Source organism: Drosophila nasuta, chromosome 2L (assembly GCF_023558535.2).
Source record: "Drosophila nasuta strain 15112-1781.00 chromosome 2L, ASM2355853v1, whole genome shotgun sequence".
In the NCBI taxonomy this organism is placed as follows: Eukaryota; Metazoa; Arthropoda; class Insecta; order Diptera; family Drosophilidae; genus Drosophila; species Drosophila nasuta.
In genome coordinates, this window is record NC_083455.1 from 23,430,588 (window position 1) to 23,451,633 (window position 21,046).

The window sequence follows — 21,046 nt, forward strand, 5'->3', positions numbered from 1 at the left end:
AGATTGGCGGACATGCGACCAAATGCGGCAGCCATGCGATTGGGTAGCCGAAACAGTTGCTGCTGCAGTTGCTGATGTCGATGTTGCTGTCGCTGCCGATGTTGCCGCTGCCGTTGCCCGGTGCAGTCGCGGAGCTGCGCCACAACCTCGGAATGCTGCACATACGAGACGCGTATGTTAACCGCCTCATCATCATCGTCGTCGTCGGCATCGCCATCGCCGGCACTGTCCACATCCTCGTAGTAGGAGAAGCCCGCCGGTGGCGGTGGTATGATCGGTGGGCGTGGCAGTGGCGGCGGTGGCAAAGGCAATTGTAACTCCGCTCTGCGCGTCGTCGCCACCGTTGCCGCGGACTATATGTTAGCATAGTACGGCGTTGGTGTGTGGGCATCGCAGGGCTTGACGCGCAGCTTCTGCTTGTAGTGGTATTCCTTCAGATAGCTCTTCAGCTGACCCGGCAGCTCCAGCTGATTGATGCCATCGTAGGTGGTATTGGAGACAATGGTGGCACGTGCCAGTTGCTGCAGCGAGAAGGTCTGACGACGATGCAGCGGCATGGTCAGGCACGGTTCGAAGAACATTACGCACGACGGATCCTTGTAGTGCTCCAGCAGACCGGTGACCGTCAAGGCGGAGAACACGCAAGGATCATGGCAATCAAAGCTGCAAGCGAAAACAATACGGGAAAGTTAGTAAAGCTTAACAAATCAATTGGGTGCAGTTGACTAAGTGAAGTTGAGTTGTCACTACGCCAGCAGCATGTGTCATCATCGTCATTGACTCACCTAAACTTGTGGCCGCTCTGCTCGATGCGCGCATGCAGTGATCTTCCATATTTGCGGAATGTGACCGAGAATAGGAACTCCTCCTGGGCCGAATCGCGCAGCAGGAATGTGCCCTCCGGTTTGCCCTCGAGCAGACGCTCGGCCTCATAGCGATCCATTTTGCCAAAATAGAAATTACTATTGATAATCTTCTCCAGATCTGGTACCAGACAATGCATAAAATCAATCTGTGAATGCACCGTCACGCCCACGCCATAAGGTCCACTTGCAGCAACGGAAACAGGGCGAGGAGCCTCAATGGGCATGGGAGGCAACACATTGGCCGCATCTGCTGGAGGCGCTGGCGTTGCTGGCGGAGGAGCCGCCACCACCATGGTGACCAGTGGCGTTGCGGTGTTGCTGTTGCTATTGCTGCTAGTGCACACCGTGCAACTGTTGGGCGCCTGCGTCTCCATCACAAACTGTGGCTGCGGCTGTGAACTGATGCGTATGATGACATCCCCATGAGCATTGGCGGGCCTTGCCCAAATGGCCAATTGGCTGGGTTCTGCCACAGCGACAGAGTTGCGCTGCCTTTGCATCGGTCGACGTGAAGCTGCTGCTCCCGTTGACGCAGCTGTGCCTGCGCTGAGCGTGGGCGGCGTTGAACGTCTGTCGGCGCTGCTGCGTGTCTTTGAGCTGCGCGTTGATTCCTTTTTGTCCTTGATGGCAGCAGCATTTGCATTGGAATTGCTGTTGCTGAACTCCATCATGCCGCGCAGCCCGCGCAAGGCATCGATGCATTTGCATTTGCAACAGCGTCGCTTGGATGTGCTGCCTCCTGTGGCTGCGTTGGCTGCTGCTTCTGGCAGGGAAGTTGTCATTGTGTTTAATGAGTTGGTTTTGCTGCTCCGACTGCTCCGATTGCGACAGCAGCTGTTGCCGCTGTTTAATGCTAGATAAATGGAAAGTAATGCCAATTGGTAAATAATTGCTCGATATATACTCGATGATGGAATGATTGGGGATGGTGATGGTGATTAGGGCAGAGGGACGGACTGTGATTCTGCTTACCTTGCGCACGGCGTTGTGCTTCACTCGACAGCATTTCGTTGACTGGCGGCGGTTCGAGCACCTCGCAGTACTCGACGCCTTCGGCGCTGCTGCTGCGACGCCGACGCAGCAACGACGATGTTGCTATTTCCGACTCATCATCGTCGTCGTCGTCGTCGATGGCGTCGTCGTTAACTTCGTGCAATTGTAGCGTTTTGACCGCAGCCGACGCCGACGCAACGCTTCCCGCTAAATTGTTGTTATTCACAACGACGAGCTGTCTTTCGATGTTTGTTTTTGGCGCTTCCGTTGAACTGCCCGCAGTTCGTAACGCAGCACCTGCCCCCGATGTGGGTTTGGGACCCGCCCCCGTTCCATTGCCTCCCGCCGTTGCTGCTGCTCCTCCTGCTATTGCCGCACCCAACGTCACATTCACAATTTGTTCATTTGCATTGAGCGTGTCCGCTACCGTCGTTGCCGCAGACGCTGCGGCGCCCTCAACTAATGCCAGCTCCTGTTGTGGCTGATGCTCCAGCTGTAATTGCTGCTCCTGCTCTTCATCCGTTGCATTGCCATTGCCAATCTGCATTTCGGCCAATCGTATTTTAATTATTATCTGTCGCACCTCCTCAACGGTTCCCGTGCTCGTCGCCGCCTCGCCTGCTTCCGCAATCTGCAAGCTATACCTCGCTTGCTCCCGCTGCCGCTCCCTCTGCTGCTGCTCCCGCTGCAGTTCTAACTCAGCTGCTGCTTGGCTGCGTCGCTGATATTGGCTTGACTTTGATTTGCTCTTTGTATTGTGGGAAAGTTGGCTTTTGCGGCTGGCAACGACGTCAGTTGGTGGCCTGCTCAATTGATGACCCATTGGAAGCTGTCTCTCAGATGCTGCTGCAAATGAATAAGTAAAAAAAATTACTAAACACTCAAAAACAGTCAAAGTTTGCACTAACAAGATTGCCAGATTGTTGTAAATTCGAAATTTGGAATACGTTGGCCTTGCCGGATCGTCGGTAAAAGGACCGTTGAAATTGTCTGCCATGCAAAGCTATTTTTAACTGGCGATATGACCACCTTTTGCAACTAATTAATATTTTAGTGCTTTCAAGAGCTGCATTCGCAATCACAATATTAAATATGAGCTGGTTTTCAGTATTTTCTCACAACAAGTCATTAAACTGTCACATTTGTCTGGCTATTAACTGAGTGTGAAATGTCTTGACCTACAGCAACAAAGCTCAACAGCGACGACGACGATACTGTATGCCCCCCTCTTGCTTATAAGGTCTTGCTGCTGTGACTTCTGTTTCTAGTTTTCAGACTTAATTACTTACTTAAGCAGCAGTTGAAGTTGAGCCCCCAGCAATGCGTCGCTCTCTGGTCATGGGGCAATTAAGAATGCAGTTGCAGATAATTCCACCCCCGCAAGTATTTTTATGCACTTTGCATGCTGACGCGTTGCTTTCTCACACCACTTGGGCACACTCAAACATCTCGCTCGCTCGCTTGCTCTCCCTCGTCTTCTCTGTTGCTTGCTGCTTCTTTCTCTCCCCCGCGAACTGACTCATGCCGAGCATTGCTCAAGTAATGGCCATTAAAAACAATGGCGCGCACATACCAATCCCACGCATGGACTCTTGCCACACACACACACATGTGCATAGACAACATCTTTATCCCCAATATCGTCAGCTATTTTTAGACATTGAATACGAAACGAAACAAGTACTCCCCATAATAAGTACACAAGTAAATGAGATTTTACGACGAGCATCTTCTCTCTCTCTCCCTCTCTCTGTGTGTAGCATATATTATGGGTCAGTTTGCATCGTTGCATTGTAATTTCACAAATCATTGAAATGGTAATCGAAAACCCCAAGGCGAGCTCTATCTGTCACTCTCCCACACACACTCCATCTCACTTTCAAGTTTACTCAGTAACAATCGCCATAAAAAAAGAAACTCATTCACAAGAATTACGCGAAATTTTCAGTGATAACACTTGCGCTTTCAATTCGTATTTGAAACTGTCATGTGCTCTGGCAACCCTGAGCTGTGTCTATATCCTTATCGCTATGGCTAATCAAATACCTCGTAATGAGATGAGTCATGGCTCTAAGGTCGACCATGACACGACACGCACAAGTTCCAAATGAGTCACTCGCAGAATTACGAATGTGGTTCGCCAATCGAAGAATTCCCCAAAAATGGAATTGTTGGAAAAAGGCGCTATCTACTATACGACTACGACTACGAATGGTGTTACCCGTTGTCAACGGAAATCGAATCGCCTGATATCTTGGGGAAATAAAATGTGAAAACGACCTGTCATCATAATGGTTATTCAGTCGAATAATTAGATCATACTTCAACACAATCGACACAATCGAACAATAGCTAATGACAATCACGACCTGTGAGATAATGTGCATTGAAAAATTAATTGCTACGTTCACCATTTGCATCGCAATTCTAAAAGGTAAAGTACTTAAAAGTATAAGAATAAAAGTGTGTTAATTGCACTGCCACAAACTATTAAATAAAATATTTATAGCATCTGTGAGGCGAGCACAATCATTTATTCAGATTTGCATTAATTAACACATCATAACAATGAAACAGTTACACTCGCTTTTGTGTTAATAAAAATAAACTTGTATTTTATTTAAGCAGGAGCTTAGAGCTTTTGGCTGAATGAAAGGTTTATGAACTTATCTCCAACCTTGGATGAATTTTCGGCGATGATCGAGATTTCAATTGAATTAAAAGTGGGCATAAATCACACTCTGTTCTGCTCTGACATCATTTAATTGCATTTGTAACAAGAATGAAATGAAATTAATGTGTCAGCTTTGAAGTTTAACAACTGCCTGCTGCGTAATTAATAATTATGGACTTACGCATACACTCGATTTCTAGGAATTAAGAAATTAACAGTGCATTTTCGTATTGCGGACGGTCGTGTGCTTGGCCTGGAAAATATGGAGAGAAATAAAGCTTCACTTCCCGGAAATGCGACACGCCAACAACAACAACGACAGCAATAAAGTAAAGGCTAAAATGGATTGCAGCTCTTAACAAGCTTCATTTGTTTTTTTAGCAAGAATTCAGATTTGGATTCGGCATATTAAATTAAACAAAAAAAAACCGACATACTCAATTAAAAGCGAATGGTTAATTGTTTAGCTGGAAACACAATTGAAATTGAATATTTATTGAATTTCTAAAAATTAATGGCATGCACCGTTAGCCGCTAACAAAACGGCACAACGGTCAGTGGCGCCATCTATGGCCGAGGGGGCACGTGCTAAATGCGAAACTCAACGACCTTTCCCAATCACCGCCAAAGTGAACGATGATCGATGAACGTTTTGTGCATGTGAATCACAAAAAAAGATACGATCGATGGTTGCTCTATCTCTGTCTGTCTCTTTCTAGTCGAGAAATCGCGTATGATTCTATATTTATGAGAATGATGAAATCGGCTTGGGCTCCCCCAACTTCGAAACTGCAAACCTGAAGTCGCAAGACCAGATAAAACCGCATAGCTAAACAATGCTCGTGCTCGTTATAAGCCCAGTTGGTAAGTTCGCAGTAGTAGGTAGGTAGGTAGGAAACCAGCTACTGAGCGAGGCGAGGGAGAGACTTATACTCTTTTTGGATGACTCACAGGAACCGAAGGTGTGAGATACGAGGTAGCAACTGCGACAGCTACGTGCATTTAGCAGCCGGCCTGGCGTTTTCGCGGAGGGCCCGTCATACCGAAACCTTTTTCTTCTTTCTTTCTGTCAGTTTTCGCTTCGTTTCGTTTCGTTGCCATGAGCTGAAACGCAGAAGCACTGCTGCAGACAATGCGAAATTTCATCAGAAATCCAAAAACAGATAATGATCTAATACATAACTTGTTCGTGGTAAATAAAAGTAAAGAAAAAAAAAAAAATGTTGATAAACGTTTCACAGAAACTTGAAAATGACAGCCTGGGGAAAGGGGGTGTCATGCTGATGATGATGATGGTGTCAGTGGTGGCATACTCGCTGGAAATCTATTAAGCCGGAACTTTTTTCTAATAAGCACCTGCACAATATTTTCAGAGCACCGATGACCGATGATATCTGCAGTTCAGTTGAAAACCGCACATCATCACAAAAATATGACTGAAAATTGGTGCTGATTAGTTAAGGCAATATTCTAACTAAATTTCAAAATTCCTCGTATTTTAATATTAGCAATGACTTCACATTTCAGACTTTCAAAGTATTAAAGTTCAGTTCAATAAGTATGAGTCGCATTGAAAAGAAAACTGATTAGTTAAGGAAATATTTCTAAGAAATTTCAATATTCCTCGTAATTCAATAAACTTAAGTATTATTATAAATAAGAGTTGATTAGTTAGGCAATATTCCAAGAAAATTTCAAAATGAATTGCTTTTTAATAATATATATTTAAAAAGAAATTTCTAATCAATTCGAAATGATTAACATTTCAATTAAAATTAGGAATGATAACATCGATAACAATCAAAATAATCGATAGTTTCATTTAAGTTAGCTTTACTGATGTAAGTTTCTCAGTTACGTAAGCATGTCCCTTTGGCGCAGAGGATAGCGCGTTGGACTTCTAATCCAAAGGTCGCGGGTTCGATCCCCGCAAGGGATGCAAACGTTTCCTGGTATTTTTTATTTATTTTTTGTTTCAAATATTTGTTCGTTTGTAGTTGAAGTGGAAAAACTCAGCAAATTGCCATAGTTTTGGGTTGAGAGAGAGAGAGAGAGAGAAAACTTTTGTGGAAAAGGGGAAGTAACAACATGAAACTATCACAACAAATAGAAATTCCCAGCTTAACTTTACATAACTCCCTTACAACCCCCTCCTCCCTCGAGGCACTTAAAAAGCCATTTCTTGGCTAGTACAACTATACAACTACAACTACAACAATTACTAGAGCTCCCAAGAGGTGCAGCATTGTCATGTTTTTACGCTGAAATTGTCACAAGAAAACGAAATGAATTGCGGTCAACGCTTTGAGCTCGAAGTCAAGAGAGAGCGAACGAAGGGAGGGAGGGCAAAAGTAGGCAAAAAGCTAGGTGGATGAGCAGGCAGCAAGTGCAAAAACCAAAGTCGACTCAAACAACACAGAAAAAAAAATAAAATAAAGCCAATGGGAAGAAACCTCAACAATGAACAAGAGACTGAGACAAGGATAAGGATAAGCAGCAATGCAAGGGGGAAAGACGGGATTTTTAAAGCGAATTCAATTACTTTTTGTTGTTGTAGTTGTTGTTGCTGCTGCTTCGTTGGGCTCCGGCTTCGTCTTCGACTTCGACGTTGGCGTCGACGTCGCCTTTGTCGTCGTTTTGGCTTTTGCCGTTTTGTTTTTCGTTTTCATTTTCGTATTTCGCTTTTCGCTTTTGCAGTTTTTACTTGGAATTCGCAAATGAACTTCGCTTGAAAACAAAAAATCACATGCAAAGCAGAGCGCGGCAACAAAGCGCAAAGTGCCAAAGGAGCGCAACGAACAGACAGAAAGACGGACAGCGGGTGTGTGTGTGGGGGGAGGCAACGTTCAGTCTTTTGAGGGGGGTGTGAGAAAGCGAAGCGTATTTCATTTTGATATTTTTTCGCAAGAAAATTGAAATGAGATTTATTTATTACGTTTTCATTTTGAACGCTTTACCTCCCCTGCCCCTCTCTCAATCCACTCGCCTCGTCCTCTCTCACCCCCTTTCCACTATCATGCCACAAATATTCGCAGCTCCATTCATTGCGCTTCACTTGAAAATATATGTAAGTGTGTGTGTGTGTGTGCGTGTGTGTTCGTAAACAATTCTCATGGCAATTCGGCATTCATATGGCAATTTAATTAGCAATTCCATCGAAAAAAATAATACAAACACACAGACAGTCAGACACTTCTCACCCACGGCATTAAGGTTTACTCTTTATATTTTTATCTACGAATCTGCCCCTCTCGCTCCCACTTTATGTATCTTATGGCATGCTTATCATGTGGTTCGTGACTGATATGCTTGAAGATTTGCCCATTTGGAAATAACTAGAGAAATCTCCATTGACGTGGGTAAACAACAAACGGTAAAAATAATCAAATCAAATTCTCACAAAATCCCATTGTTTTATTATACTTATATGCTACACTCACATATGTACATATATCTATGTATTTATAGCTAGTTATTGTTTATACCCTGTGCAGGAAAGTCCCATTAAATAATCTCAACAAAATATGCATTCCATTTTCTTAATTTATGGGTTGCGTTAAGTACATTTCGTACACATGTATTGTGAATATTATGAATTATGGAACACGATCAAAATTGTTCATAAAATCATTTCAATCTTCGATAAGCGTGTTTTTTATATAAGAATACAGACCTAGAACATATAATATATTACTGTTTTTAAAGAAATTTCTTTAAGAAAACATAATATTCGGGAGAAAAGTATTTATATAAACCTCATAAATCTTTGCTAAACTTTTTGCATATTTTTCGGTTTCTTAATTATTTTGAAAGTCTGTGTTAGGGCATTGTCAAAGTCGAGTAAACAAAGAAATAGCAGCTGGACAGTGTGCTGAAGTTGTTTTCAATTGTTATCGCGAAATTCGGACAGACATTTTGTTATCAAAGAGCACACACACACTTCTAGAACAAAGGTAGCTGGCAGGTATTTTGACATGTGTCTGTGTGTGTGTGCATAATCATAATAATGAAAAGAGAGAAAATAATAATAATAATATTAACAACATTAATGTGAATTGCGGCAGTTTCTTGGAAGCGAACCTAGCAGGCTAGGCGCAGAAAGGCTCTCATGATAAATCCACCATACACACACACACACCAACACACACACACACACACACACACACACATGGACAATAGAGCACATGAGTATTTCTTGGAAAATGTGCACACGGTACTCAAATATGGTGGTGAAGTCATGAAGTTGTTTAAAAGGTACACAAACACAACACACCCGTATAATAGTGTGTGTGTGTGTGTGAGTGTGTGTTGCTGTTTTCTGATTAAACGAAAGCACTAACGAAAATTCAACTTAATTTTGTACACTTAGTCCAGCAGTCCAGCTGTGGCTGAGTCGTCACTCGTTTATTTTTTAATTTTTTGTTTTGTCAAGGTTGCCTCAACTTTTGGGATCGGCCTATGCTTAGATACAAAGCACACACACACACACACACACACACACTCATCTGTCTGTTTTGCAACATTTAGATAAACATCTTTTGTGTACATATTTTGTTGTATGCTAATGATGTTAAGACACCAAAATTATGAACGCATCAGCATAAGATAAAACCAAAAAAAAAGGTCTGCCTAAGCTAACGGTGCTTTTAGAACGTTTGCAATCGAGTTTGCTCGACAGTCAAGCACTCGCTACTCGCAAATTAAATGTTGAATGCAACCAAAATTCTATCATTCTCGTTTAAAAAGTACTACAAAGGGCTGCCAAGCAATAACTCATAAGTTATGCATCTCAACTACTTTTCGTGTAAACTTTGAGCAAACTGAAAACTTTACCCCCCACAAAAAACCTCTTTAATCATTGCGAATTCCTTTGCCACCTACCTGCACCTCAATGTTGAGGTAGGTTTCACAACTTTGGTTATCAACACTTTGAAGCTGTCACAATTTCTTTTTCATTTTTTGTTTTTTTTTTTTTCGGGTCTATTCATATTGTGTATTCCCACGGGTTTACCTTTTAGTTAGGCCAAAGAATGTTAACTGAATGCTAATGCATTAGACTGTCGAGTCTTTATTTGTTAATGGCAACGATTACACTTTTATAAATTTAGCGATTACGATTACCACGAACCGGAAGGCGATACGCAAAAAATTATAAAGACCCGACTCGTATATAGATATACTATATAGTCGTATGGCTATTGTTGCGACTTATCAACTCAAGCCCATACATATATAAACAACACGACACGCACACATTGCCTAGTTCCAAGCAACTGGCCATGATAATAATCAGAAGGTTCTCAAACATTTCATTGATAAAATTACTACGAAAAATGTTGAAAGCTCTTGTGATTAAGATTAAATAACTTATCAGCGAGTGATGCGCAAAACGTACTCAAAACGTGACAAATTAATGAACAAATCACTTAAGATTACAACTTTGTAGTCGAGTAAATATACAAAGATAGTCTATAGAAAGTAGTTTTCAATATTCTATCGTCATATCAATCTGGATTCCATTTTAAAACCTAGGACTTGTTGTACTATGATCACACAGTGATTCATCACAATTCCCAGACTGAAAATCACGGTGTCAGTTCTGATAATACAAGTGCGTATACACTATATACATATATAATATATTATACACACAGTGCTTATCAGGCAGAGAGCGTTGCAAAGTTGAAACGAACGAAATTCCAAGAACAATCAAAAGCGCTTCGTTTTCATGGAAATGGAAGGCAAATATGTGCACACCAGACGTGCTGACAAAAGAGACAGAAGATGGCGGGAGCGGGAGGGGGAGAGAGAAGAAGGAGGAATCGAATGGGGGTTTGAGATAAGAGTAAGCTGGAATTGAGGCAAGATTTCAGGGGGGGTTTAGTGGGTGGCGTTCAACCTGAATTCACAGAGGTAAATAATGTAGATGCAAATGTATCCGAGTCTAAAAATATGTTTTATATAATTAACGTTTTTAGTCAAACTGAAATGATTATAAAATAACCTGTATCTGAAATTCAAATACACACAAATAGGGAATTTTTTTCTCCATTTGACTACAAAACACTTTTAATAATTATCAAAATATAATATCGTAATCGCTGACGCTGAAATCTAAAGTATTTTGTCTGTGAGGTCAAAGAACTGTGAACTCCCCAGGGGTCGAAATAATCGCATGCTTTCTTCTGCGAAATTTCCAACGAAAAAAAGGTAAACTTTTCAAACGAAACAAAAAGAAATGTTTATTAAACAAGGTCGTCCACTTAGAGACAACATCTCTTTTGGAAAACCCTTTAGATTTGGGCTCGACTTGTTACGAAAGTCGAGCAGAGTTAAAGCCAAAAAGAAATTAACATAAGACAACAAGTCAAACTCGTAGTCAAAAAACCAAACTGAACTGAATTCAACCGGTTTGTTCAAACAAAAATGCTGAAAACAACAAATAATAATAATAAAATAACAATAATATCGTTTCACCTTTATGCCAGAGATAAGTTGGTCAGCAATGATTTGCTATGAAATACAATTAAGCCAAATGAAATGAGCAGAAATAACAGAGAAACAAACAAATGAATTCCAAGCAAAGAGCCTCAAATAAAATTGAGTGTTTTGCCCACATTTCACTTTTGGCATTGCGTTTCAATTGAACAAATTCACGCGAACAATTAACAATGAAAAACGAAGAAGAAAAAAACGAACGAACGAAACACACTCCTATACCATATAGTATGTAGTATGTACATCAAATTGAATTTCCACGAAATCTGCACATAAATCGAATAACAAACACTAATACAATGGAAGGTAAAAACAACAATAGCCGCAGCTGAAGTTGGGACAAAAAACCAAAAAGGAAAAAGGAACACGAGTCTAGGGTGGGAGGAGAAAAAGAACAGAATGCCAATCTTCTGCAAGGGTGGGGAGAGGTGTGTTTGATATATCAATAGCATGGATTAAGTGTGACCAGCTCTATTGGAATGCGAAATAGGAGCACTTCAACAAAGAATGGAAAGCCCGAAGAATGTGTGAGCAAGAGAACAACTGAAGTGACAGAAGAATAGGAATCTATACAATTGATGAAAAGCGTATTATTATACATTCAATGGAAATGTTCCAGTGTGACCAGAGTAGAGTGGAATACACATAGCTAGAATAGAATGAACGTCAGATTTGATGGCTCAATAAATTAGTTGAAAAGTCTATTTCGACGTGAAATTAGAGGAAAAGTACCCCGCTGTGATTTATTCAACAATGAAAATGTAATAATTTTTTTGGGGAAGAACTTCATAAATCAGTGCAACGTCATTTTGATAGCTCAGCTATTTATTTGTTCATGAGTAATGGGCAATAATTAGCTGAAAATTGCTTTTTATTGCATTTCCGGTTGAGGTTGCTCGTCCCAGCTTTTGTAAACTTTGAGCGAAACAATACGTGTTCCAATTAAGTACAATTTGCTGATTTTTAAATGAGTTTTAGCTGGAAATCAAATAAACTCTCGCATACATAACAAATATTGTAGACAAATGACTTGGTTTTATAACAAATTAGTTTAGCTATAGCAAAACACTTTAGCAATTATAAGAAATGCAAATGTGAACAAGAAGATTTCACATTTCAGACTTCAGACACATAAAGACTGATGTGCTTTTTGGCCCCAGGGTGCATCTAGAAGCCAATTAACCGAACGCCCCAATTACATTTATCCTTTTTTGCCCATACATTCATACATATGTATGTCCATATGTCTGTGTGTGTGTGTTGGAAATAATTTCAATTTCACATGAAAAGCTATTAAAACCGAGAACGCACTCAAGTTTAATACAACAAAAATTCAAGGAAATGAGCGGAAGAAGCTGGTAAAAACCCGCTTTTACCAAGAATGATCAAAAAAGTGCACACACACACACACACAAACACATGCACACACGTTACAGGCAACAACAGCAACAAAGTTAATAACACCTTTTCTTATGAAGGGTACGACGGGCGGACGGACGGACGAACGAACGAAAAAATATCGCCGCTGTCGAGAGTCGAGTTGAGTGTGTATGAAGTATGGCTTCAGCCGAATTGAGTAGCGAGCCAAACCAATAACCCAAGACTCTTCTCTCACACTGTTTCTCCATCTCTGTCTTGCGCTCCACAAGTATGCGAGCGTGTGTGTGAGGCCAGCTTCAGCTTGGCTTGTGGTGTTAAATGTTTGCAGCCGTAGCAAACGAAGCAGCATTTCATTCAATAGCCGCCACAACAACTACAACTACACCAACAACAGCAACAACAACGACAGCAGCTGCCAACATCACCACCCGCCAACTTCGCCGCGTTCTCGTCTCCCTCTCATGCTAACTGGCTGCCCATTGTGTTGTTGTCAAGTCGCTCTGTGTGCATGTATGAGTGAGAGAGCGCAAGCGAATGAGTGAGAGCATGCGACTACTCACTATATGTGTGTGTGTGAGTATTGTTGTTGCTCTTGCTGTGCTGTGCTGAGCTGCTGCTGCTGTTGTTGGTTCACTTGGCTGTAGCTGCTGTGGCTGTCTGTCACTTCTCAGAAATCGGTCTAAATTAGAAAATGCGTTTCTGGGAATTTCGTATCTCTTTTGGGCACAACGAAATAACGCAACGGCGACACCAATACAAAATACAATATGTACACATTTTATATTATACAAGATACTTATTATATATTTATTAATGCCTCCTAATTCCGCGAATGCCCTCGCTATTTACTCAAACACACACTCATTCATCATCTGTGTACGTACAACATCAAACTGAATTTATCAATGGCATTTTGTATCATTTTTGCCACATACACTACTACTACAACAACAGCAACAACAACAACATTGGGAACGTATAGTGTGCAAAAATATTTTCTGTGGTCGCAGCCAATTTATTTACCTGTTTAATCGCTGCTCTTGCTATTTTCCGTTGATTTTATTTGTTGTTGCACTTGCTGATTTATTTTCTTTTTGCTAGTTGGCAATTTATATAAATTGTATTTTAAGCATTATTCAGTTTTTAGCTTGCCCAGCACACATCCACTAAAAACCCATTTGCATTGAGTTATATTCTCTCTCATTCACTCTTTTGCACTTCTCGATTTGTTGTATTTAGCTTGTTGTTGACACACGCACGATGATAAATTCATTGCTTGCACTTAGACACACTTAATACACAATTCTTATATGCACTTTCATTCGAAGATTGTGTGTATATAATTTCAACAATTCGGTCAATTTCACTTAAGCGCAACGACGTATCTCAAGACCTTTTATAACACCAAAAACTTGCTTATTCAACGACTGCGAGATTCGTGCGTCCAGCGACATCCGAATTTACTTCTCGTTTGTGCCAGTGTGACAGACTCTCTGGTGTGAGTGCCAGCGTGACCGCGATTTTTTACTGCAAAATATACCTCAAGTGTGCTGGTTGCAATGGTCACACTGGTGGAAGTTACTCCGCTAGCCATTATCGATAGGCACTGTGGGCATTCCCCCAGCTCGTTTTAAATATAATTGCAATTAAAATATGTATGTAGTTCTTAATTACAGCAATTGAATATCAGAAATCATAACAAAAATAGATTTTAATTACGGCAGTTGAGCGTCTGAAAGCAGAACACCTGAAGTGAAGTCAAATAAAGCTCATTATCGATAAACGGCAACATTATACTGCCCGCGTATTTCAAACATAGAAATTAGTAATATCTTGTATAAAATGATGCATGTGTTATATCAACAGAAATTTGTTGCCATGTTTTGTTATGCCACTAATTGACCGTTTTAATCGCCATGGGAGAGCAAAGATAGACAGTCAAGCCACAGACACGAACCAAAAATGAAGATAATATATAAATTAAAATGCATATGAAATACATATGAAGATCGGCAGATGCGCTACTTTAGTCCCCATTCTCGGACTTAGTCAGTGTCAAGCGGTCAGTCAGTCAACCAACTTGAGAGTACTTTAGCTCTTCGCTACATGCTGCAATCTAATTCAATTAAAATTAAAACGCAAATCTACGCAACAAGCAACAAGTGAAATTGCTCCGAATTCTCAACGACGACGACGGCGGAGACAATTAGACAGCAAAACCTCAGTTTCTGTCTAAACGTGGGCAGCAACACAACAATGAGCGTGGATGACAACAGAAAAAAGGAACAGCTCGCCATGATTCGCTCATCATCAATGCCTGTTAAACCTAAGCCATTGAATCCAAGGCCTCTAGCCCGATCGCCCGAAAAGGAGACGGTCAACGACAACGAAGTCGACTACTATCCAGAGAGTCCCAGTTGTGTTCGACGTCGTCGATCCAAGCAGACGCCGGATCACTTGGAGACGCGCAGCGAACAAAAGTAGGTCATCATTATCCAACAGCATTTACTTGCCGCTAATTCAAATAAAAATATTATTATGTATTACACAGCTTCCCTTACACGCTCGACTGGGCGGGCAGCACCATTGAGCTGACCCCTGATGTGGATGGAGATGCGGATGGATTGCGACGCAGCATGAATCGAGTTATGGACAAGAATGGAAATGAGAACGTTGCTTTCCGACGCATTCCGGAAAAGTCCTGGCGATATATGCGCGATGTGATCACCACGCTGGTAAGATCAATTTTCGGTCACCACAAAGCTCCGGCAAAGTCGACAACGACGATGTCGTCAGAGCGATCAAATATCTATAGCATAACGCCCAGCATACAACGCAAATTAGATGAATTGGCCGAAGAGCCGCCGACGACGAAGCTAAGCAAAGCTACGCCGCATCATGCTAGGCATTCAAACACAAATGAAAGCGAACGAGTCACATTTAGCATTTAGTATATAAAAATAACAATAATAAAAGCGCATGAAACAAAGAAATGCATTTGACTTGGGCCTCAATTTCAAATCTCACGCACTTTAACTTAATCGATATGCATTCATTGATTACCATCGATAATTTCACACTGACCACCCAAATATTTATCGATACTTGAGCGCAACGATTTAAACTGCAACTGTTATTGTATAGATCGAATTGGAGTGGAAGTACATGCTCACACTGTTTCTGGGTAGTTACTTCATCAGCTGGACTTTCTTTGGAGTACTTTGCTACGTGGTCGCCTATTCCCATGGCGATTTCCTTTTCGATGCCGTGAGTGGCGAACGCTTGGGAGAGGGCAGCGAGCCTTGCATTTATGGTGGGCCCAATTTCATGGCCATTATGATCTATTCGATTGAGACCCAAACCACACTTGGCTTTGGCGAGCGATATGCCAGCGAGGAATGCCCCGAGACCATTTTTCTGTTCATCATGCAAATGATGTGTGCTGTGGCCATTGAGGGCACCATGGTTAGCATCATCTATGCGAAAACTGCGCGTCCAGCCAAGCAACTGACCAAGCTCAGGTTCAGCGACAAAGCTGTGGTAAGCCGCAGTCCGCCCCAGTTTAATTACAAGAGTTTGTACTTACCCACACTTCTTTGCAGATCTGTTATCGCGATGGCAAACTGTGTTTGCTCTTTCGTGTGTGCGATCCACGCGAACAGCAATCCATCGAGTCCAAGATACGCGTCTACATGATTGTGGACAAACAGTGAGTCATTTGTCGACACGCTTAGATACGATTATTTCACTTTTTCGTTGGTACTTTGGCCTTGCAGCACACGCGAGGGCGAGCTCATTAAGACGCACACGGAACTGAAGTTGGAGGGGAATGGCGAGCAGCTGATTGTCTGGCCGGACATTGTGTGCCATGTCATCGATGACACAAGTCCTCTGCAGTCATTTCAAAATGCCAAGCAGCTGAACGCCGCACAATTTGAGTTGTATGTGACAATTGTGGGCACTTCGCCTACCACAGCACAAATGACGGAGGCGAAGACATCGTATGTGCCGCGAGAGATATTTTGGGGGCAGCGTTTTGTGAACATTATCCACTACGACGCAACTAATGAGTGTTACATTGTGGACTACGAGAACTTTAACACCACCATCTCGGTAAACCAAACTTTTGACGCTCCTTCTGTCAATACAATATAGACGAATCTCTTTGTAGGTGGACATGCCCGTCAAGTTGACGCCGGCGGAGCATTTGCAGCAGCTGCAACAGCAGCAACAACTCGAGCAGCTGCAACACACATACAGAAAATAACTACTATTAATCGCAACACACTTTATAATTAGCAATTCGAAAATGCCCGCTCGATTGCGATAACGATTATTTTTCTCACACATTCATTAATAAAGGTCACATTATGAGCATAGCTTTATCGATAAGCACTCAAATCTTTCAAGTGCGCGCCCGAATTCAAACGAAGATTAACATTTCGCCTTGTGTAAATAGAGACGAGTGCTTGTCAGCTGACATTTGTAGGTGGTATGCAGGAGTTATGGCGATATTTGCTCTCAGAATAAATATGTGCATTGGAAACGCTAGCTACATACATGCTTAATAAAGAGACAACTTTTGACGATCTAATCTTAACGAAATCTAAACAAACGGATCATTTGTGTGTGCAAAACTAGTCAGACGTAAAACGAAGATAATAAATAAATTAAAATGCACACACACCTTGGAGTATTTCGCCATTAGTTCCCCACAAGATGAGCACGGACGACGCTACGGATAAACCCGAAATGCTCCGCTCCATCTCGTTGCCAGTTAAACCAAAACATCTCACGCCAACTCCTTTGTCGCGTTCACCGAAGCACGAAAAGGTCAACGAGAATGATGTCGACTATTATCCAGAGAGTCCAAGCTGTTCGCGTCGCTCCCAAACTAGGCTGACACCAGGAGATAGCACACAAGAGGATAGTCGCAGTGATCAAAAGTGAAGGCGCCATCAACTGGTTGAGGATTCGTTTATGTTTAAATTGATTGATATATTTTGTAGTTTTCCCTCCACACACGATTGGGTGGGCAGCACCATTGAACTCAGTCCAACCGCTGATGATGATGGCTTGCGACGCACGATGCATCGTGTGATGCAGAGGAATGGACGCGAGAACGTCGTCTTTCGACGTGTGCCAGAAAAATCCAGACGCTATATGCGTGATGTGATCAACACTTTGGTAGGATGAATTCCCTTAGAGAATTACAGATTTCAATTGCATCCTTTTTCTCCTCCACATAGATTGAATTGAAGTGGAAGTATATGCTTACACTCTTCTTGAGCAGCTTCTTCCTCAGCTGGATATTCTTTGGTGTCATGTGCTATCTGGTTGCCTATTACCATGGTGATTTCATTTTCGATGCAGTAACTGGTGAACGTTTGGGCGATGGCGCTGAACCGTGTATCATTGGTGTCAACGGCTTTGTGTCTATGATGCTGTATTCGATCACCACACAAACTACTTTGGGTGGCGGGCAATTTGCTAGCGAGGAATGTCCCGAGACCATATTTCTATATATCATGCAGATGATGTGCGGCGCTGCCATCGAAGGATCCATGGTTAGCATTGTTTATGCCAAAACAATGCGTCCTGCCAAGCAATGTACCAAACTCAAGTTTAGCGATAAGGCGGTGGTAAGTTAGCTATCAGGGGAAATCATATAACAGGCGGTAATCTGATCTCATACATAAATTATGATACACTTATCTCGTAAACGTTGCAGATTTCTTATCGCGATGAGAAACTGTGTTTGCTGTTTCGTGTTTCTGATCCACGTGAGCGGCAGTCCATCGACTCCAAGATTCGTGTTTACATGATTGTGGACAAACAGTGAGTCAAACAGGCACTCGACATCATAATTAATATTTAATGCCATTTAAATGTGTGTTGACAGCACACGCGAGGGCGAGCTCATAAAGACGCACACGGAACTGAAGCTGGAGGGGAATGGCGAGCAGTTGATTGTTTGGCCGGACATTGTGTGCCATGTCATCGATGAGACGAGTCCACTGCATCGCTTCGATAGTGCGAAGAAGTTTAATGCTGCCCAATTTGAATTGTATGTGACAATTGTGGGCACTTCACCGACCACAGCGCAAATGACGGAGGCAAAGACATCGTATGTGCCGCGAGAGATCTTTTGGGGTCAGCGCTTCGTTAACATTATCCATTACGATGCTGAGGATGAGCGTTATATGGTAGACTACGAGAATTTCAATACAACCATATCGGTAGATAAAACAACTGCTTCTCCTTCTGACAAACTAATGCATGATGAATTCCTTTTTTAGGTGGACATGCCAGTCAATTTGTCGTCGGCAGAGCAGCAACAGCAATTGGCATTGGAGGCTTAGTGCAAATGATAAATATATATATTATAAAAGATACTTAACAAAACAATTTTTTTAAAGCGTAGTTTAACATGCCTAATTATTCAGCTGGCTGCGCAAATGTTGTACCTCGGCTCGCAGCATATCGTTCTCATTTTTGAGGCGGCAAAACTCTTTTTTAAAACGATCATGGCGCAGCAACATTCCGAGCCCATCTCTTATCTCCTCGGTGTTCGCCATCTGCTGCTTCCAGTACTGAGCCACCTGAGTGAAGGTTTGAAACTTACTGACCTCCGCTGACCACTTCAAATCGCGTTCCAGTTGCGTGAAGCGATCCTCGATGCTTTCGCGCAGCTCGACAAGTTCCTTGCGCACATCGTACTGACAGCCATCAGAGATCTGTGAGGCAACTGATGACACATTGCTCGATGTTTTGGGCAGCAGCTGTTGCGGATGCAATTGCAGAGTTGAAGCCTTGCTGGCTGCGCTTACCACATGATGTGGCGTGCTATTGCGACTGGCGGACAACATTCGTAATCGACGCTTCTCCTCGATCTCTGCTGCCATGGGTGGATTCTCTTTGTCACTGTCCACCGAACAGTTAACGGATTGTTCATGCAGTTCGCAAGTTTCATCTGTTTCGGCAATTTGCTTCAACTTGGCATCCACTGATATATTGCGCTCACGCAACCCACTGCTCACCGTTTCTGAAAGAGATTCATCAGGTTATCCAATTGTTTGGGATCAGCTCGCTGTACTCACGTTGCAGCGTGTCCACGGAGGAGCCATCTGAGGGACTGAGACCCGTGCCAGTCTGGCAAATGCTTAGGCGTCCATCCTCGGCAATAGGCTTCGTCATCAGTGTGTCCCAATCAAAGCTGTCGCGTCGCGAGGTGGTTGTTAGACGTGTGGACATACGATCAAGTAGACGTGGTCGTTGTGTGTCCAGAAAATCACAAAAAGAGTCGCGCTGTTGACGCACCAGCTCATCGCTAGGCGTTTGCTCCACAGGCGCCGCTGGTCTGGCATCCACAGTGACATTATTTGAGCTGTTGAAGCTGCTACTTTGCTGCTCCTCAGCAGGCGTGGGCATAAAAGCCACTCGCGTCACAGCGCTGCAGGAGTAGAGAATGCATTATTACTTATGGTAAATAGTGCTATACTATTGTGCCATTGTCTCACCTGCCATCATGCACAGCACGCACAGCCAACGGTGCTCGAGTGCTGCGCATATCGTAGGTAATCAATTCACCCTTGAGATTGCCGGCACAGAAGTATGTGCCGCATTCACTTAACGCCACGGTAGACAACGGATGTGTATAATTCAAGCGACCCGACGATGACTGCGCCTTATTGCGTCTTATATCAAATATATTAATATTGCAGTCGTAACCAACGCTGACCAGCAGCGAAGATTGACTGCTACACATGCTGACATCACGACAAGGGGCACTATGTGCATCGCTCAAGTGGAAGATGGTGCGTTTTGATTGCAAATCGTAGACGGATACGGCGCCCTTGTAGGAAGCCACCGCCAAGTGGAAACGCTTGCGCGGATGAAAACGTGCCAGGGTCGAACTACAAGAATACGCATGTTTAATTTGATTTGAATATATGCTTTCTTCACTTACTGCTCGTCAATGGTGACTGTATCGATCCTTTGTCGAGTCTTTGTGCCACAAATGTTGATCTTGCCGTCTTCCAGCACCGCTGCAATGTATTCATCCGTGCAATTGTAATCCAAATAGAGTACAGAGCTGCGCGACGCATTCGCCGGATAGCGATGAATCAATTCCGCCGTACGAAAGTTGAATTGCTTAACATAACCACTTGACTGACCGATAGCAATATGATTGGATACCGTTTTGGCGCAACATACCGAATACGCATTTTCAATGGTCAATTTGCGCACGCGCTGTATTTCCAAAGCTAAGCAGACATATATTTATAATAGTTCATTAATATTTAATACTAATGCTTACCATTCTGTTGGTTTTCTCTAATGCGCATCACCGCCAAGCCCGCCTTTTTGTCCACCTCCACAAAGACGCGTCCCTGGGAGCTAAATTGAAAATCTGTTGACTCGCCATTTGCATGCACATACGTGGATTTCGTTTCTAAATCCGCGAAATCCGATAGAATTGTTTTCTTAGACGTTGATATCAAATACATTTTGTTTGAAATATATGAATATTGCTTTAGAGTCTGCAAAAAATTTCCAATTGTTACGAAAAATACAAATGTGGCGGCTATGCAGTGTGACCGTTCATTGAATTTCAAAATATGTCTGTCTACAT

The 21,046-nt window shown here is 42.5% G+C and overlaps 4 protein-coding genes and 1 non-coding gene across 5 annotated transcripts; 3 read left to right on the forward strand and 2 right to left on the reverse strand.

Moving 5' to 3' along the window:
• Positions 1-346: 346 nt before the first annotated feature.
• Positions 347-17,177, reverse strand: LOC132798259 (uncharacterized). The gene is made up of 4 exons (XM_060810054.1): positions 17,099-17,177; positions 1,839-2,705; positions 786-1,719; positions 347-663 (listed from the first exon to the last, which is right to left on the reverse strand). Exons 1-4 carry the CDS (start codon positions 17,175-17,177, stop codon positions 354-356), a joined length of 2,190 nt encoding a protein of 729 aa, XP_060666037.1. The 3' UTR covers positions 347-353.
• Trnar-ucu (transfer RNA arginine (anticodon UCU)) lies at positions 6,400-6,472 on the forward strand. Its single transcript has one exon. It is a non-coding gene; the product is annotated as a tRNA-Arg (tRNA).
• On the forward strand, positions 14,481-17,023 carry LOC132798317 (inward rectifier potassium channel irk-1-like). The gene is made up of 6 exons (XM_060810133.1): positions 14,481-14,891; positions 14,963-15,146; positions 15,556-15,951; positions 16,014-16,120; positions 16,188-16,524; positions 16,583-17,023. Exons 1-6 carry the CDS (start codon positions 14,668-14,670, stop codon positions 16,676-16,678), a joined length of 1,344 nt encoding a protein of 447 aa, XP_060666116.1. The 5' UTR covers positions 14,481-14,667; the 3' UTR covers positions 16,679-17,023.
• Positions 17,131-18,802, forward strand: LOC132798340 (inward rectifier potassium channel irk-1-like). The gene is made up of 6 exons (XM_060810164.1): positions 17,131-17,357; positions 17,421-17,598; positions 17,661-18,053; positions 18,143-18,249; positions 18,314-18,650; positions 18,711-18,802. The coding sequence occupies exons 1-6, from the start codon at positions 17,131-17,133 to the stop codon at positions 18,771-18,773; spliced, it is 1,305 nt and encodes a 434-aa protein (XP_060666147.1). The 3' UTR covers positions 18,774-18,802.
• LOC132798278 (uncharacterized) lies at positions 18,699-21,024 on the reverse strand. The gene is made up of 5 exons (XM_060810078.1): positions 20,732-21,024; positions 20,381-20,678; positions 19,932-20,327; positions 19,512-19,864; positions 18,699-19,456 (listed from the first exon to the last, which is right to left on the reverse strand). Exons 1-5 carry the CDS (start codon positions 20,919-20,921, stop codon positions 18,846-18,848), a joined length of 1,848 nt encoding a protein of 615 aa, XP_060666061.1. The 5' UTR covers positions 20,922-21,024; the 3' UTR covers positions 18,699-18,845.
• Positions 21,025-21,046: the final 22 nt, after the last annotated feature.

Excerpts from the sequence above, each read along its gene's own strand:
- LOC132798317 (XM_060810133.1), top strand. The coding sequence starts at position 14,668 with ATGAGCGTGGATGACAACAGAAAAAAGGAACAGCTCGCCATGATTCGC. Across the intron at positions 15,952-16,013 it reads GGTTCAGCGACAAAGCTGTG|ATCTGTTATCGCGATGGCAA; the intron begins GTAAGCCGCAGT and ends ACTTCTTTGCAG. Across the intron at positions 16,525-16,582 it reads ACTTTAACACCACCATCTCG|GTGGACATGCCCGTCAAGTT; the intron begins GTAAACCAAACT and ends ATCTCTTTGTAG.
- LOC132798340 (XM_060810164.1), top strand. The coding sequence starts at position 17,131 with ATGAGCACGGACGACGCTACGGATAAACCCGAAATGCTCCGCTCCATC. Across the intron at positions 17,358-17,420 it reads GATAGTCGCAGTGATCAAAA|TTTTCCCTCCACACACGATT; the intron begins GTGAAGGCGCCA and ends TATATTTTGTAG. Across the intron at positions 18,651-18,710 it reads ATTTCAATACAACCATATCG|GTGGACATGCCAGTCAATTT; the intron begins GTAGATAAAACA and ends TTCCTTTTTTAG.
- LOC132798259 (XM_060810054.1), bottom strand. The coding sequence starts at position 17,177 with ATGGAGCGGAGCATTTCGGGTTTATCCGTAGCGTCGTCCGTGCTCATC. Across the intron at positions 1,720-1,838 it reads AGCACAACGCCGTGCGCAAG|CATTAAACAGCGGCAACAGC; the intron begins GTAAGCAGAATC and ends CCATTTATCTAG. Across the intron at positions 664-785 it reads CAGAGCGGCCACAAGTTTAG|CTTTGATTGCCATGATCCTT; the intron begins GTGAGTCAATGA and ends TTTCGCTTGCAG.
- LOC132798278 (XM_060810078.1), bottom strand. The coding sequence starts at position 20,921 with ATGTATTTGATATCAACGTCTAAGAAAACAATTCTATCGGATTTCGCG. Across the intron at positions 20,328-20,380 it reads ACAGTCACCATTGACGAGCA|TTCGACCCTGGCACGTTTTC; the intron begins GTAAGTGAAGAA and ends GTATTCTTGTAG. Across the intron at positions 19,457-19,511 it reads CTCCGTGGACACGCTGCAAC|AAACGGTGAGCAGTGGGTTG; the intron begins GTGAGTACAGCG and ends AATCTCTTTCAG.